This window comes from Erythrolamprus reginae, chromosome 3, assembly GCF_031021105.1.
Source record: "Erythrolamprus reginae isolate rEryReg1 chromosome 3, rEryReg1.hap1, whole genome shotgun sequence".
Classification (NCBI taxonomy): Eukaryota; Metazoa; Chordata; class Lepidosauria; order Squamata; family Dipsadidae; genus Erythrolamprus; species Erythrolamprus reginae.
This window is the reverse complement of record NC_091952.1, coordinates 242,255,378-242,271,519: the sequence shown is the minus strand read 5'-3', so window position 1 is coordinate 242,271,519 and position 16,142 is coordinate 242,255,378. Positions and strand designations below refer to the sequence as shown.

At 45.3% G+C, this 16,142-nt stretch overlaps 1 protein-coding gene across 10 annotated transcripts in view; it reads left to right on the top strand.

The window, feature by feature from the left end:
• Positions 1–15,975, top strand: part of MTSS1 (MTSS I-BAR domain containing 1) — a 207,913-nt gene extending 191,938 nt beyond the window's left edge. For all 10 annotated transcript variants that reach the window (XM_070748282.1, XM_070748280.1, XM_070748286.1 and 7 more), the window contains 3 exons: positions 5,401–5,565; positions 10,263–10,425; positions 12,497–15,975. In XM_070748282.1, coding sequence (XP_070604383.1) covers positions 5,401–5,565; positions 10,263–10,425; positions 12,497–13,176 — 1,008 coding nt within the window. In that variant the 3' untranslated portion in view covers positions 13,177–15,975. The remainder of the gene's footprint in view (positions 1–5,400; positions 5,566–10,262; positions 10,426–12,496) is intronic.
• The last annotated feature ends 167 nt before the right edge of the window (positions 15,976–16,142 follow it).

Below are 16,142 nucleotides of genomic sequence, written 5' to 3'. Positions count from 1 at the left end.
TCTGTCAAGCTCTCTGGTAGAATCCTCCCGAAAATGCACAGATACAATTTCAGACACACACACGTTTGACAATTCAAAACAATGTTCTTTATACTGAAAATGCAAATAAACTAAGCCCTCTTTTTGTATAGCAAAAAGCACTCGTCTCCAAACAAACTGGTAATTTGTACAAGTCCCTTATCAGTTCTGTGATACTTAGCTTGCAGCTGTGATGCAATTCACAGTCCTTCTTCTTTCACAAAGTGAAACACACTTTGCTCTGGTTTAGTTTCAAAGCGGGGAAAGATCAGCACACAAAGGTCAAAGTCAGCAAGGCAGGCACGAAACACAAAGATCAGATAATCCTCCACAATGGCCAAACCCACAGGCTGCTCTTTATAGCAGCCTCACTAATTACCACAGCCCCACCCAACCACAGGTGGCCTCATTTTCTTTGATAATAATCTCTCAGTTGTTGCTGCCTATGCATCGCTCTCCACATGCGTGGCTGTATCATTAACTCTTGTTCCGAATCCAAGGAGGAGCTAGATAATTGATCTCCTTCTGAGCTGTCTGCCCCACTCTCCTCCTCCCTGTCACTCATGTCTTCTTGGTCAGAGGAGCCTTCATCAGCAGATTCCACCGGGAGCAAAACAGGCCTGCAGCATGTGGATGTCTCGCCCACATCCACAGTCCTTAGGGCAGGAGCTGGGCCAGAGCTAACCACAACGAAGTGGATTGGGCTGAGAAAGAGAGACTGGCCCATAATCACCCAACTGGCTTTCATTTTCTAAGGCGGGAATAGAACTCACCATCTCCCACTTATTAGCCTGGTGCCTTAACTACTACCTGTGTGGGTTACGGATACTATACTGCTCAAAAAAATAAAGGGAACACTTAAACAACAGAATAGAACTCCAAGTAAATCAAACTTCTGTGAAATCAAGCTGTCCACTTAGAAAGCAACACTGATTAATCAATTTCACCTGCTGTTGTGCACATTCAACTTTGTACAGAACAAAGTATTCAATGAGAACATTCCATTCATTCAGATCTAGGATGTGCTATTTGAGTGTTCCCTTTATTTATTTATTTTTGAGCAGTATATAAAGCAGGGATCTCCAACCTTGGCAACTTTAAGCCCTGTGGACTTCAGTGTCCAGAATTCCTCAGCCAATTTTGCTTTGCTGGGCTGAGGAACTCTGGGAGTTGTAGTCCACAGGGCTTAAAGTTGCCAAAGTTGGAGATCCCTACTATAAAGCACAATCTTAAGTTCTTTTCTTTCAGCAGTGATCCCACTAGTAAAATCCCTTATAAGCCCTGCTGAAAACTTGTTTATTTATTTATTTATTTATTAGATTTGTATGCCGCCCCTCTCCGAAGACTCGGGGCGGCTAACAACAGTATAAAAAGTCAATGTAAACAAATCTAATATTAAAAATAATCTAAAAAACCCCAATTTAAAGAACCACTCATACATACAAGCATACCATGTATAAATTCTATAAGCCTAGGGGGAAGGGAAATTTCAATTCCCCCATGCCTGACGACAGAGGTGGGTTTTAAGGAGCTTGCGAAAGGCAAGGAGGGTGGGGGCAACTGATATCTGGGGGGAGCTGGTTCCAGAAGGCCAGGGCCACCACAGAGAAGGCTCTTCTCCTGGGTCCCGCCAAACGACATTGCTTAGTCGACGGGACCCGGAGAAGACCAACTCTGTGGGACCTAACCGGTCGCTGGGATTCGTGTGGCAGAAGGCGGTCCTGGAGATATTCTGGTCCGATGCCATGAAGGGCTTTATAGGTCATAACCAACACTTTGAATTGTGACCGGAAACCGATCGGCAACCAATGCAGACTGTGGAGTGTTGGTGTAACATGGGCATATCTTGGGAAGCCCATGATTGCTCTCGCAGCTGCATTGTTCATGATTTCATTCTAGAGACTGTGGGATGCAGGGTTTTTTTTAAATTGCCAATTCTCACTCTTCATGGGATCCCATTCAGAATATCTTACTGGTATCAGATGTCATGAAAAATTGGCCATTGTAAATTAATTTTTAATAGAATGGGTATCTGGAGTTTCTTTGAAGTTTTGAGAAAGCATGAGGGAAAGCAACATGATTCTTTGGAGTAGGAAATACAGAGTGAACTGCTGTAGAGACCCTGAAGCAACATTTTCTAGAGATATTGGAACTCTTGATTTCCAGATTGGCCAAGTAGCTTAGGAATTCTGGGAAATGTAGTCCCCACTAAAAGACAGCGAACTCTTTTTGAGGTCAAAACCTTCTGACCCTGGAATGGACTCGTCCAAACTTGATTGGAGTAACTTCTTTTTAAGTCACATCACTTGATAAACTGGCAGGAATAGCCAACACTCCAGAAGGTAGGAGCAAAATACAGAAGGCTCTTGATAAACTTGAACAATGGGCACTGTTCTGTCGGGCTCCCTGGTAGACTCCTCTCAAAAATTCACAGGTACAAATGTCAGACACACACGTTTGAAAATTCATAACAATGTTCTTTATAATGAAAATTCACTTAAACCGAGCCCTCTTTTGGTATAGCAAAGAGCACTGGTCTCCAAACAAACTGGTAATTTGTACAAGCCCCTTATCAGTTCTGTGATACTTAGCTTGCAGCTGTGAGGCAATTCACAGTCCTTCTTCTTTCACAAAGTGAAACACACTTTGCTCTGGTTTAGTTTCAAAAATCAGCACACAAAATGTCAAAGTCAGTAAAGCAGTCACGAAACACCACGATCAGATAATCCTCCACAATGGCCAAACCCACAGCCCCACCCAACCACAGGTGGCCTCATTTTCTTTGATAATAATCTCTCAGTTGCCGCCTATGCATTGCTCTCCGCATGCGTGGCTGTATCATTAACTCTTGTTCTGAATCCAAGGAGGAGCTAGATAATTGATCTCCTTCTGAGCTGTCTGCCACACTCTCCTCCTCCCTGTCACTCATGTCTTCTTGGTCAGAGGAGCCTTCATCATCAGATTCTACCGGGGGCAAAACAGGCCTGCAGCATGTAGATGTCTCCCCCACATCCACAGTCCTTGGGGCAGGAGCTGGGCCAGAGCTAACCACAACAGAGCACTATCTAACAAAATGAAATTCAGTGGTGAGAAAAAGTAAGGTTCTACATTTATAATAATAATAATAATAATAATAATAATAATAATAATAATAATAATAATAATAATAATAATAATTTAATAATAATAATTTATTAGATTTGCATGCCGCCCCTCTCTGAAGACTCTGGGCGGCTCACAACAATGATAAAAACAATATTATAGTGGCACAAATCTAATATTAAAAGAAATAACTAAAACCCTATCATATTAAAAACCAGACAACACATACATACCAACATAAATTATAAGGAGGCAAGAAAAACAAAACACACAAGTACAGTATATGTGGTACATTGCTCAGCCGTAGTAACTGAGAGGGATCTTGGAGTCCTAGTGGACAACCATTTAAATATGAGCCAGCAATGTGCAGCAGCTGCCCAAAAAGCCAACACAGTTCTGGGCTGCATTAATAGAGGCAGCCAAAAAAATGGAGCTCAGGAGTCTGTTTTCATTGGAAGAGAACTCGGGCCAACACATTAACCCCCAACACCAGTGGTGTTAAGCTGGTCACACAGACCCCAAGATCAAACACAGGCCTGATGCAGTCCTCAATGAAATAGAGTTTGATACGCCTGCTTTACCCCATTTATGTATCCACAGTTAAATTTGCCTTGGATGATGGCAGGTTTTGAGATAGTTGTAGGTTTGAATCTTCACTAGTTGATGGCCAAAGTAGACAATAGGTCCAAGAATGAGTAATTCCTTGTCAACATTTTTGCTTTCTCCTTGGCATATTAAGCAGAAACTTGTCAATAGCAAACTTGTATTAATAAATCAGAGATACCTATTTTGCAAAAATCCCCAACATATTCCACATTTCAGTGGTCCAAAATATTTTGCTTGTAACATTGCCCGATAAGGCACTGTTCTAATACAAGAGAATATTTATAAGGTTGAACTATGAGGTCCTTGGTGCGCTACTAGACTTACAATCCTAGGTTTAGAAAGCTTAGAACTACGTCGCCTTAAACACAACCTAAACATAGCCCATAAAATCATCTGCTACAGCGTCCTTCCTGTCAACGACTACTTCAGTTTCAACCATAACAACACACGAGCGTACAACAGATACAAATTCAAAGTAGACCGCTGTAAACCCGACTGCAGGAAATATGACTTTAGTAACCGAGTAGTTGATGCATGGAACTCACTACCAGACACTGTAGTATCATCACCTAACCACCAAAACGTTACCTTTAGACTATCCACTGTTGACCTCTCCCGATTCCTAAGAGGTCAGTAAGGGGTGTCCATAAGCGCACCACCGTGCCTTCCGTCCCCTGTCCTAATGTTTCTCTTTTACTAGTATCATGTATATAAATATTATTACATCTCTGTATACCACCAATATGTCCTTGACAAAACAAACAAACAAACAAATAAATAAACTAGGTAACATCACCAGTGGTAGAAGGGATTTGGGTTATGGTAAATTCTGTGTTATATTAAATAGTTCCTAATTTAAACGTGGTGAGAAACCAGACCTCAAGAAGAAAGGAGAGAAAAGTAAGAGATCTACTTGTCTTGAGATTAGTTTTTGGCCTCCTAAACGTATTTCAGGCTACATATTGTTGAAGATTTATCTCACATTCACCCAATCTTGCTTGACCAGTGGTGATGGAGGGTGATATTGTTGGGATTATTGTAACAGACCCATTTTGCTTCCACTGCTGCTGATTCTATAGTATGGATAGTCCTCGACTTAACAACAGTTCGTTTAGTGACCATTCAGAGTTACAAGGGCACTGAAAAAATTGACCTATGACCATTTTTTCAAATGTATGCCTGTTGCAGCAGCCTTGTAACAATGCCATCAAAATTCAGATGCTTGGCAAGTTGTTCATATTAATTATGGTTGCAGTTTCCCAGGGTCATGTGATCAACTTTTGTGGACTTTCTGACAAGCAGTGGGAAAACCACATTCCTTTAACAACCATTAGTAACTTTAAAAAAAAAGAAGCAGCTGCAGTGATTCGCTTAACAACTGTGGCAAGAAAAGTCGTAAAAATGGGGCAAAACTCACTTAACAACTCCCTCATTTAGCAACGGAAATGCTGAACTCCACTGTGGGCATAAGTCGAGGACTGCCTGTACAGGTGAAATACTTGAGAACTTTGCAAATTATATTCATCTTCGCTCGAATTCCAACTGGTCACTTGGTCTCGGGAAAGGGGAAGGGTCTCCTTTATTTGAATTCTATTGGGTGTTTTTGGTAGGAGGGTTGTGGTCTGCAGCTTGCAGGAGAGAGAACTTTGACTAATAAAGAGTGTTTTTCCTTAGGATTGGGCTAAGCCTGGTCCTTATGACCAGCCCATAGTAAACACTTTGCAACGTCGCAAGGAAAAACGAGAAGCGGACTCTCCAGGGGGCGCCCAGAGCGGTCCGTCTCTGCCCACAGAAGATCCTCAAAGGGCCCGGAGCATGACTGTATCGGCTGCCCCAAAGGTGTGAAAACTCTGTTTAGCTTATGAGCTGATGTGTCCCTATTAATAAAGGTTGAAGGCACAGCCCTTGCTACTAAACCTCCCCTGGCCTTTGATTTTAGCTTAGTTTGATCTGCAAGCCAAGGCAAGCAAACCATGGTTTATTCTTCACAGCTTAGCACAGTGTGTGAGCCACTAAGGTTCACATCCTGATTCGTGATGTGGCTTGTTTGTTTTTTGGCCTGCAATCGTTTAAAATCCTGCAGCTTGAGAAGCCAACGAGATTTGGTTGATGGTCTGGTTACATAACATAGATACAGACAATTCTGGATGTGTGTGTGTGTAACATATTGCTGATAATGAAAAGGAAGGGAGACTACTATAGATATATTTTGACCTTATTATGCACTCATCAGCTAGCCATACCCTTATCGGGATTTGAACATGTAGAGTATACCTTGTAAGGCAGCAGCTTTAACCTCTAGACCAGTGTTTTTCAACCAGTGTGCCGTGGCACACTAGTGTGCCGCGAGTCATGGTCAGGTGTGCCGCGAAGCTCAGCAAGAGAAAGAAAGAGAGAGAGAGAGAGAAGGAAAGCAAGAGAGAAAGAGAGAGAGAGAAAGAAAGCAAGAGAGAAAGAGAGAGAGAAAGAAAGCAAGAGAGAAAGAGAGAGAGAAAAAAAGCAAGAGAGAAAGAGAGAGAGAGAGAAAGAGAGAGAGAGAAAGACAGCAAGAGAGAGAGAGAAAGAAAGCAAGAGAGAGAGAGAAAGAAAGCAAGAGAGAGAGAGAAAGAAGCAAGAGAAAGAGAGGCAGGGAAGGAGGGAGAGATAGAGAACAAAAAAGAGAGGAAGGAAGGGAGAAAGAAAGAGGGATGGACAGATAGGGGAAGAAAGGAAGAGAGAGAAAGAGGGAGAGAAATAGAGTGAAAGGGAGGAAGAGAGATATATAATTTTTTTTGTCCAAACTTTTTTTAGCCCCCCCACTACTCCCCCCACGCTCAATGTGCCCCATGATTTTGTATATGTAAAAAATGTGCCGCAGCTCAAAAAAGGTTGAAAATCACTGCTCTAGACCACAGGCTCTCTTCCTCTCAGATTTGTACCAGGGAAGAGTTATATGATAATAACATAGTATTATATTATATTTCCCTTAATTTTCAAATTAAGCAAAAACATATATATATATATATATACATGCATATATATATGTATCACATGTTTTTTTGCTGAAAATTTAAAATTAAGGGAGTCTAGGATGGCACCATTTCGACCTTGTTCTGGCCTCATCAGCTAGCCACACCCTTACTGGGATTTGATCTGGCAGCTTCTGCCTTGTAAGGCAGAGAATTAACAGCTGAGCCACCAGACCTGATCCCTTCAGTTCTGTACCAGGGAGGGGCTATATGTTTTATTAATATCAGATCACCCTGGTATATTGAAGGAACGTCACAGCTCCTTTTTGCCTCTAGGCCCAACCCAGGGCCATTTCAAGGCAGTTAATTTTATTGATAGCCGACAACTACAGTGATCCCCCGCTCTTTGCGAGGGTTCCGTTCCAGGACCCCCCGCAACGAGCGGGTTTTCGCGAAGTAGCGCTGCGGAAGTAAAAACACCATCTGCGCATGTGCAGAGGGTGTTTTTACTTCCGCAGCGCTAGCGAGGAGCCTAAGATTGGGGGCGGCGCGGGTGTTTTAAAACATCCCCGCCGACATGAGGGGCTCGCTAGCACACCCCCAAACCCGGGTTGGGGGTTCGGGGGTGTGCTAGCGAGCCTCCCATGTCGGCGGGGATGTTTTAAAACACCCGCGCGACTTTCCAATGAGTCCCGAAGACAAACGCGTTGTCTTCGGGACTCATTGGAAAGTCGCGCGGGTGTTTTAAAACATCCCCGCCGACATGGGAGGCTCGCTAGCACACCCCCGAGCCCCCAACCCGGGTTTGGGGGGTGCTAGGAAGCTCCCATTGTTGGCGGAGACCTTTTAAAACACTCGCGCGGCTTCCAAACCGAGTCCTGAAGCCAAGCGCAGAAGTTCGTCTTTGGCGCTTGGCTTCAGGACTCGGTTTGGAAGCCGCGTGAGTGTTTTAAAAGGTCTCCGCCAACAATGGGAGCTTCCTAGCACCCCCCAAACCCGGGTTGGGGGCTCGGGGGGGGGTGCTAGGAAGCTCCCATTGTTGGCGGAGACCTTTTAAAACACTCGCGCGGCTTCCAAACCGAGTCCTGGAAGCCGCGCGAGTGTTTTAAAAGGTCTCCGCCAACAATGGGAGCTTCCTAGCACCCCCCAAACCCGGGTTGGGGGCTCGGGGGGGGGTGCTAGGAAGCTCCCATTGTTGGCGGAGACCTTTTAAAACACTCGCGCGGCTTCCAAACCGAGTCCTGAAGCCAAGCGCAGAAGTTCGTCTTTGGCGCTTGGCTTCAGGACTCGGTTTGGAAGCCGCGCGAGTGTTTTAAAAGGTCTCCGCCAACAATGGGAGCTTCCTAGCACCCCCCAAACCCGGGTTGGGGGCTCGGGGGGGGGTGCTAGGAAGCTCCCATTGTTGGCGGAGACCTTTTAAAACACTCGCGCGGCTTCCAAACCGAGTCCTGGAAGCCGCGCGAGTGTTTTAAAAGGTCTCCGCCAACAATGGGAGCTTCCTAGCACCCCCCAAACCCGGGTTGGGGGCTCGGGGGGGTGCTAGGAAGCTCCCATTGTTGGCGGAGACCTTTTAAAACACTCGCGCGGCTTCCAAACCGAGTCCTGAAGCCAAGCGCAGAAGTTCGTCTTTGGCGCTTGGCTTCAGGACTCGGTTTGGAAGCCGCGCGAGTGTTTTAAAAGGTCTCCGCCAACAATGGGAGCTTCCTAGCACCCCCCAAACCCGGGTTGGGGGCTCGGGGGGGGTGCTAGGAAGCTCCCATTGTTGGCGGAGACCTTTTAAAACACTCGCGCGGCTTCCAAACCGAGTCCTGGAAGCCGCGCGAGTGTTTTAAAAGGTCTCCGCCAACAATGGGAGCTTCCTAGCACCCCCCAAACCCGGGTTGGGGGCTCGGGGGGGGGTGCTAGGAAGCTCCCATTGTTGGCGGAGACCTTTTAAAACACTCGCGCGGCTTCCAAACCGAGTCCTGGAAGCCGCGCGAGTGTTTTAAAAGGTCTCCGCCAACAATGGGAGCTTCCTAGCACCCCCCAAACCCGGGTTGGGGGCTCGGGGGGGGTGCTAGGAAGCTCCCATTGTTGGCGGAGACCTTTTAAAACACTCGCGCGGCTTCCAAACCGAGTCCTGAAGCCAAGCGCAGAAGTTCGTCTTTGGCGCTTGGCTTCAGGACTCGGTTTGGAAGCCGCGCGAGTGTTTTAAAAGGTCTCCGCCAACAATGGGAGCTTCCTAGCACCCCCCAAACCCGGGTTGGGGGCTCGGGGGGGGTGCTAGGAAGCTCCCATTGTTGGCGGAGACCTTTTAAAACACTCGCGCGGCTTCCAAACCGAGTCCTGAAGCCAAGCGAGCGCTTGGCTTCAGGACTCGGTTTGGAAGCCGCGCGAGTGTTTTAAAAGGTCTCCGCCAACAATGGGAGCTTCCTAGCACCCCCCAAACCCGGGTTGGGGGTCCGGGGGGCGCTGTCTCTCGGCGCTTTCGTGCTGAGTCCGGGAGCGAACTCGCTCCCCGACTCAGCTGGAAAGCGCCGAGAGACAGCGTGGACAGGCCCGTTCCTTGGCGCTGTCTCTCGGGGCTTTCCAGCTGAGTCGGGGAGCGAGTTCGCTCCCAGACTCAGCACGAAAGCCCCGAGAGACAGCGCCAAGGAACGGGCCTGTCCACGCTGTCTCTCGGGGCTTTCGTGCTGAGTCGGGGAGCGAGTTCGCTCCCGGACTCAGCACGAAAGCCCCGAGTGACAGCGCCAAGGAACGGGCCTGTCCACGCTGTCTCTCGGGGCTTTCCAGCTGAGTCGGGGAGCGAGTTCGCTCCCGGACTCAGCTGGAAAGCGCCGAGAGACAGCGTGGACAGGCCCGTGCGGCGAGAATGAACGGCGTGGGCGGGCGAAGGGCGGGCGGCAGCGAGGAGTTTGCGTGGGCGGTGGGGAAACTCCTTGCTGACGCCAGCAAGAGGGGGAAGACTCAGGGAAGCCGCCCAGCAGCTGATCTCCCGGTTGCCATCTACGCATGCGTGCCCACGGGCATGCATGCGTAGATGGTATTTTGACTTCCGGGTTGAAAAATAGCGAAGTACCCTGTTCGCAATGGTTGGGGACGCAATAAACGGGGGATCACTGTATATTCTGTATATGTGTGTGCGTGTGTGTGTGTGTAATATTTTGCTGATAATGAAAAGGAAGGGAGACTACTATAGATCTATTTTGGGGTTATTTGCCTTCATCAGGTAGGCAAACCTTTACTGTGATTTGAACCTGGAGCCTCTGCCTTGGCCATTAGACTACAGGCTTGTATCAGCTTGTACCAGGAAAGGGCTGTGTGTGAAGCATCCAGAGGATGAAACGGCCTTTCCCGAGGCCGAAAATCAGCTGGCGGACACTGGAGCTGCCACATGGCAAAGTCTTGCATGCCCTCCGATACGGCTCCACACATGCCCCAGGTTCACCATCACAGGTGTAGAGCATAGGGTGTGCTTAAGTCCAATCAGCCCGCATTGTGAATGAGAATCCAACTGGAAAAAAGACAGCCAGGCTTTGCAAGAGAGAGGAAAGTGTTCTTGTCGTCGTGATACCTTAATCTAACAAGAGACCTTTGTTGTGTTGATAGCAAGGAGAGGAGATGGAAGCGTGTGAGGAGTTGGCTCTCGCTCTGACCCGAGGGCTGCAGCTGGACATTCAGAGAAGCAGCAGGGATTCCTTGCAGTGTTCCAGTGGCTACAGCACTCAGACAACCACACCTTGCTGTTCGGAAGATACAATTCCCTCACAAGGTAAGGAACCGAACCCTTCGTGTCTCAGGTTTTGCAGCGCTTGGGTTTTTGCTATTATCAGCTTTCTCACCTTTCAAGCTGCTGCCTATAGATTACTATACAATGTAGATTTACATTGCTGGAGATATTCTTGTCTCCCACACATTCTTCTTACCCTAGCGTCTAATATCCACAATATTTCCCTCCTCATCTGACTCCCCCATTAGCACAGCTGGGGGTTCTGCAGTCTCTGGAGGTTCCCCAGGCCCTAACTCTCCCTCACTCTCACTGTCCAATAAACACAAGTGGGATGAAAAAACAACTTCTAGAAAGCATAACTGATAGAGAGAAGCAATGAAAAATGCAGACCAAGCAATCAATAAAATTTATTCAAAAATTAATAAAAAGAAAAGTCCTAAAATGGGGCAAAACTCACTTAAAAATTCATCACTTAACAATATAAATTTTGAACTGAATTGTGGTCGCAAGTTGAGGAGTAGAAGAAGAATCAACTTGTAACATCAGAGTAAGAAATAATTTTATAATTACAACTACTGTAAAGAAAATCAGAAGCTACTTCTTTGTATCTTTATTATTTGTTTTACTTTCTTCCTTTCTTGCACTTTTAATCTTCCCCTTTCCTTTATTTTCCGTTGATCCTTCTTACTTTATATCAGGTTTTATCTTCCTCTTTAAACCTTTTAATAAACATCATATCCAAGGAAAAAATAAGGAAAATGTAGATACTGCTCAAAAAAATAAAGGGAACACTGAAATAACATTCTAGATCTGAATAAATGAAATATTCTCATAGAAACATAGAAGACTGACGGCAGAAAAAGACCTCAAGGTCCATCTAGTCTGCCCTTATATTATTCCCTGTACAGTAGTACCTCTAGATACGAGCTGCTCCACATGCGAGTATTCCAAGATACGAGCCACGATGGGAGCGAAATTTCTGTTCCAGACCCGAGCTCAAATTCGGGATACAATCCGAGCTTCCACTAGGTGGCGCAAGAATCCTTGCTTCTGGTTATCTCCACGGGGAAAAACAAAGTCTAAAGCCATTTGTTCCAGATACGAACTGATCGACATACGAGCTCCGTTCTGGAACGAATTAAACTCGTATCTAGAGGTACTACTGCATTTTATCTTACAATGGATATATGTTTATCCCAGGCATGTTTAAATTCAGTTAATGTGGATTTACCAACCACGTCTGCTGGAAGTTTGTTCCAAGGATCTACTACTCTTTCAGTGAAATAATATTTTCTCACGTTGCTTTTGATCTTTCCCCCAACTAACTTCAGATTGTGTCCCCTTGTTCTTGTGTTCACTTTCCTATTAAAAACACTTCCCTCCTGAACCTTATTTAACCCTTTAACATATTTAAATGTTTCGATCATGTCCCCCCTTTTCCTTCTGTCCCCCAGACTATACAGATTGAGTTCGTTAAGTCTTTCCTGATACGTTTTATGCTTAAGATATGTTTTATGCTTATGCTGGGTTCTGCCCACTTGTGTGGGGCGCAGTGGGTTGGCATGGGGGAGTGTGCCAACCCACTTACTTTATCTAGTAAAGCTAAATCATTTACCATATTACAGACCCCTCCAGGAATATCAACCCTATTGCACACTTTAGAGTCATCGGCAAATAGGCAAACCTTCCCTACCAAACCTTCCACTATGTCACTCACAAACATATTAAAAAGAATAGGACCCAGAACAGACCCTTGTGGCACACCGCTTGTAACCTGTCTCTGCTCAGAATACTCGCCATTAACAATAACTCTCTGATTGTCTAGGCTTTAGCTAGCTTGAAATCCACTGAACTATCCAGGGATTAAGTCCAATCTTCATGGAATGCTTTGTTCTGTACAAAGTTGAATGTGCACAACAGCATGTGAAATTGATTGTCAATCAGTGTTGCTTCCTAAGTGGACAGTTTGATTTCACAGAAGTTTGATTTTCTTGGAGTTATATTGTGTTAAGTGTCCCTTTTATTATTATTTTTTGAGCAGTGAACCTTCACTGGAGATTGCTAAATAAGTACTGAAGATTTGCTGTTCTGACTCCTCCTTTTGCCTTCTTAGTTTCAGATTACGACTACTTTTCTGTGAGTGGCGATCAAGACACTGAGCAGCAAGAATTTGACAAGTCTTCAACTATTCCAAGGAACAGTGACATCAGCCAGTCCTACCGTCGCATGTTCCATGCCAAGCGTCCTGCTTCCACGGCAGGCCTCCCAACCACCCTTGGCCCTGTGATCGTCACACCGGGCGTGGCCACCATCCGACGGACGCCTTCCACCAAACCAGCGGTGAGGCGCGGGACCATTGGCACGGGACCGATTCCCATTAAAACCCCTGTGATTCCCGTTAAGACTCCATCTGTGCCAGCGGGGCTTCCTGGTTTCCCGAGCGGGGCAGAAGAAAGCGCCGAGCAGAGTCCCGAGGCTGGAGCGGGGGGCAGCACCCCCACCGTATGTACCTCGTCATGGAGCGGGCAAGCAACTACCAGCCTTCCCGCCGGCGGTCAGAAGCCGAGCGGCACAGAGAATCCGAGACCGCCGGCGGCTGAAAACGAGGGAGAGGAGAACGAAAGAGAAGACGTCAGCATCACCGCTCCCCCATGCCAACCCAATGCGCCCCACACAAGTGGGCAGAACCCAGCGGAGGCCCCACAGGGCGAAGACATGCTGAATGCAATCCGCCGGGGCGTTAAGCTGAGGAAGACCACCACGAACGATCGCTCAGCGCCCCGTATTTCCTAGATGCTGAATCACTGCCCAAGTTGAGCGAAATAGAGGCGGACCTTACCCGATGGTATCATCTTTGTGTCTTGGTCCCTTGTTGTACAATCAAGATTTTTTCTAGAAGAGACAGATGGCAGTGGTCTCTGAAACGGGGAGGGGAGGCTAGAATTGGCCAAGTGAAATGCTTAAAGGAACATCTTCCTGACTTATTATTATTATTATTATTATTTTTTTCTTCTTCTTCTTCGTAAAGCTGGCTGATTATATTTTCCCCTGCACATTTTCAAATTCTCAGTCCCTCCTTTCTTCCCCCCCCTCCCCTCCAAGGTGCCAAAATCCCATTTAACCTTTTAATAACTCTTTGTAAAGTGTATTCATTCACACAAGAATGGTTATAAGAAATGTCAAGTAGTTAAAATGTTAGCAAGGGCAGGGTGGGTGGGTGCGGTGGTAATGCAGTTCTCCCTCTTGTCAAGAGCACCTTGTCAAGTCACAGTGGGAGTCTCAAACTGGTGTTCGTTTTCTTGTACAAAGTTCTTAGCAAGAACACAAACTCCTTAACTGAAATACAGCGAGCTGTTCTCCTGCCCCAAAAGCAGGAAACGGAAGCTGATTAAAGCAATATATAAATGGGGAGAGAGAGAGAGGAAAAAAAACAGCTGTATTTGGTTAATTTTTAGGGATTAGGAAGGGAGGGGCTTAATTTCTTGCACAAAAATGTAGCCTGGCAGGTAGTTTCATTGTAAATGCGTCCAAATAAGCCATAATGAATTGCAGTGTTCATTTTTAAGTAAGGTGTTTCAAAGACTTTTGGGTACTGCCTGCTAGGTATTTTTCCTATGTTGGCCCTGTGAAAAGGACCACGGTTAAGATTTCTCGCCTCTGTAAAAACCATGGGGTATGCTTTCATTTACGGTCCATCGTAAAACATCGTTCAATCCGTTTTTGTACCATCTTGGCAACCGGCTTTAAACGTTGCATTCCTCTCTTCACTTTTGTCGTTCCTTGAAAGAAGCAAAACGGAACACAACACAAAGCAAGAACACTGTGAAGGCAAGAAGGGTGTCTACATTGTTTTAAAAAAATAATAATAAAGAGCAAAAAAAAGAAAACCAGGGAGCTCTTGATTATAACTTTATACCTTTTACTGGCTGCGCCCAGCAGGCTGGGTAGCCAAATAAATGGAAAAAAACCACAAAAACTTCCCCAGGACTTTTAACAAAACAACTCATAGACAAATGGGCAAGTAGCTGGGAATTCCAGTAAAACTGCAAGTGTTACTTTTAAGGGGGACTGTTTTTCCCCCCCCGAAACGGCAGTTTGGGTGCAAAATTTTGGGATTGGGAAGGGATGGGAGCACTCTAGGTTTTATTTATTCTAGCGGGAGGGACAATTCATAACTGATTTCCTTTTTTATTCTTTCTTCCACCCTACCCAATTATTGAGGAGGGGGTAGCACCGCCGATAAATTTATAAGTCAGATTTTCTTTCCTTAACATGAACATTGCCGTGGTATTTTCCGTTTCATGGGGTCAGTAGAAATGTGCATAACTCAGGCACCACCACCCCTCCCTCCCGGCGTTTTAAATTTTGTGGTTTTCTGTTTTTTGTGTTTTTGTTAAAAAAAAAACATTCTGCAGTCTAACTGGATACCGTCTGCCTTATTTCTACATGGGCGATGCTAGCAGAATTCTTGACTTCAGAGGGGTGTGTTTGTGGCCGCAGCGATGCGCCCCACTCATCGTGGAAGGAGCCGAGTTGTGAGTGCGTACAGACACACAAACGCAATCTCCTCCGCCATGGACACTCGGGAGATCCGTATTGGCTGCCATCTTGCCTACGTAAACTTCTTATGCTTTAACTACATAAACTGCATTTGGATGTGAGATGTATCGTAAACCTGTTTATAGTCACTGTGTTCTATATACATTTACACAGCTGTGGTTGCTTAACACTTTTTCATTATGGCGTCGGAAGCGAAAAGTGCAAAAAGGAAAAGAAAAAAGAAAAAAAAGGCATGATCCAAAAAATAATAATAATAATCTTTTTTCTTCCTTTGCAAAATAAAAAATAAAAAAATAGAAAAAAAAAACCCCAACGCTGTCAAACTAGCCCACTTGTTCTGAAAAGGAGCAGATGCTCTTTGCAAATGATGCTCCAAAATATCATTTTTCTTACCCACTTGAGAGAGAAGAAAAATGGACCAAAAAAAAGGGGGGGGGGGGGTTGCAGTCTGACAAGCTGATTTTTTAAAAGCTTTTTTCCCTCTTTATTAAAAAAAGGGCGTTTCTGTTAACCCTTGCATTCCCAGCCCCGTTGCTTTCACTGAAGCTCACGCGGGAGATATTTTTCTCGAAAAACAAAAGCACGTTTTTTAAGGAAACACTTTGGACGAAGCTGTATTTGAGAGTGCAGCCTTCTTAACCTTTTCAACAAACACCAGAATTAAATCTCGGTTAAAAAAATAATAACAATATTGCCAAAATTCGATGTTAACATGTGGCAAAAAAACCCCACTTTGGATAGTTTTCTGTTGGTTTGTTTTTTGAGGTTTTGTTTTTCCTTTTTAATCTTTCTTTTGTGTTCCTTGCCTATTGTAACAGCAGCGTCACAATGTAAAATGTTTCTAATGGTAAGTTCTTGTGGTTTAGTTTGCTAGTTTGTACCGAGAGTTGAGCTCTCCGTTCCCCACGCAGTGTTTTCCTTCCGAACTGCTAAAAATAAAAATAAAAAATAGCTGTTAACTGTGCTTCTCTTCTACCTTGTAATGAATGCTTCAAGCCTATATTACAAATAAAGACCTGCTGATAAAACCTGTTTCGGAGTGGGTTGTGTCTTTTGTGTAGAAGCCGAGAAAGGATTGGTGTGCAATCTCGTTGGTGCGGTTTTTAAGTATTGCTGAGCTACATATTTGGGGAAATCTGCATGCAGTCTGCATTGGTTGCCGATCAGTTTCTGGTCACAATTCAAAGTGTTGGTTATCA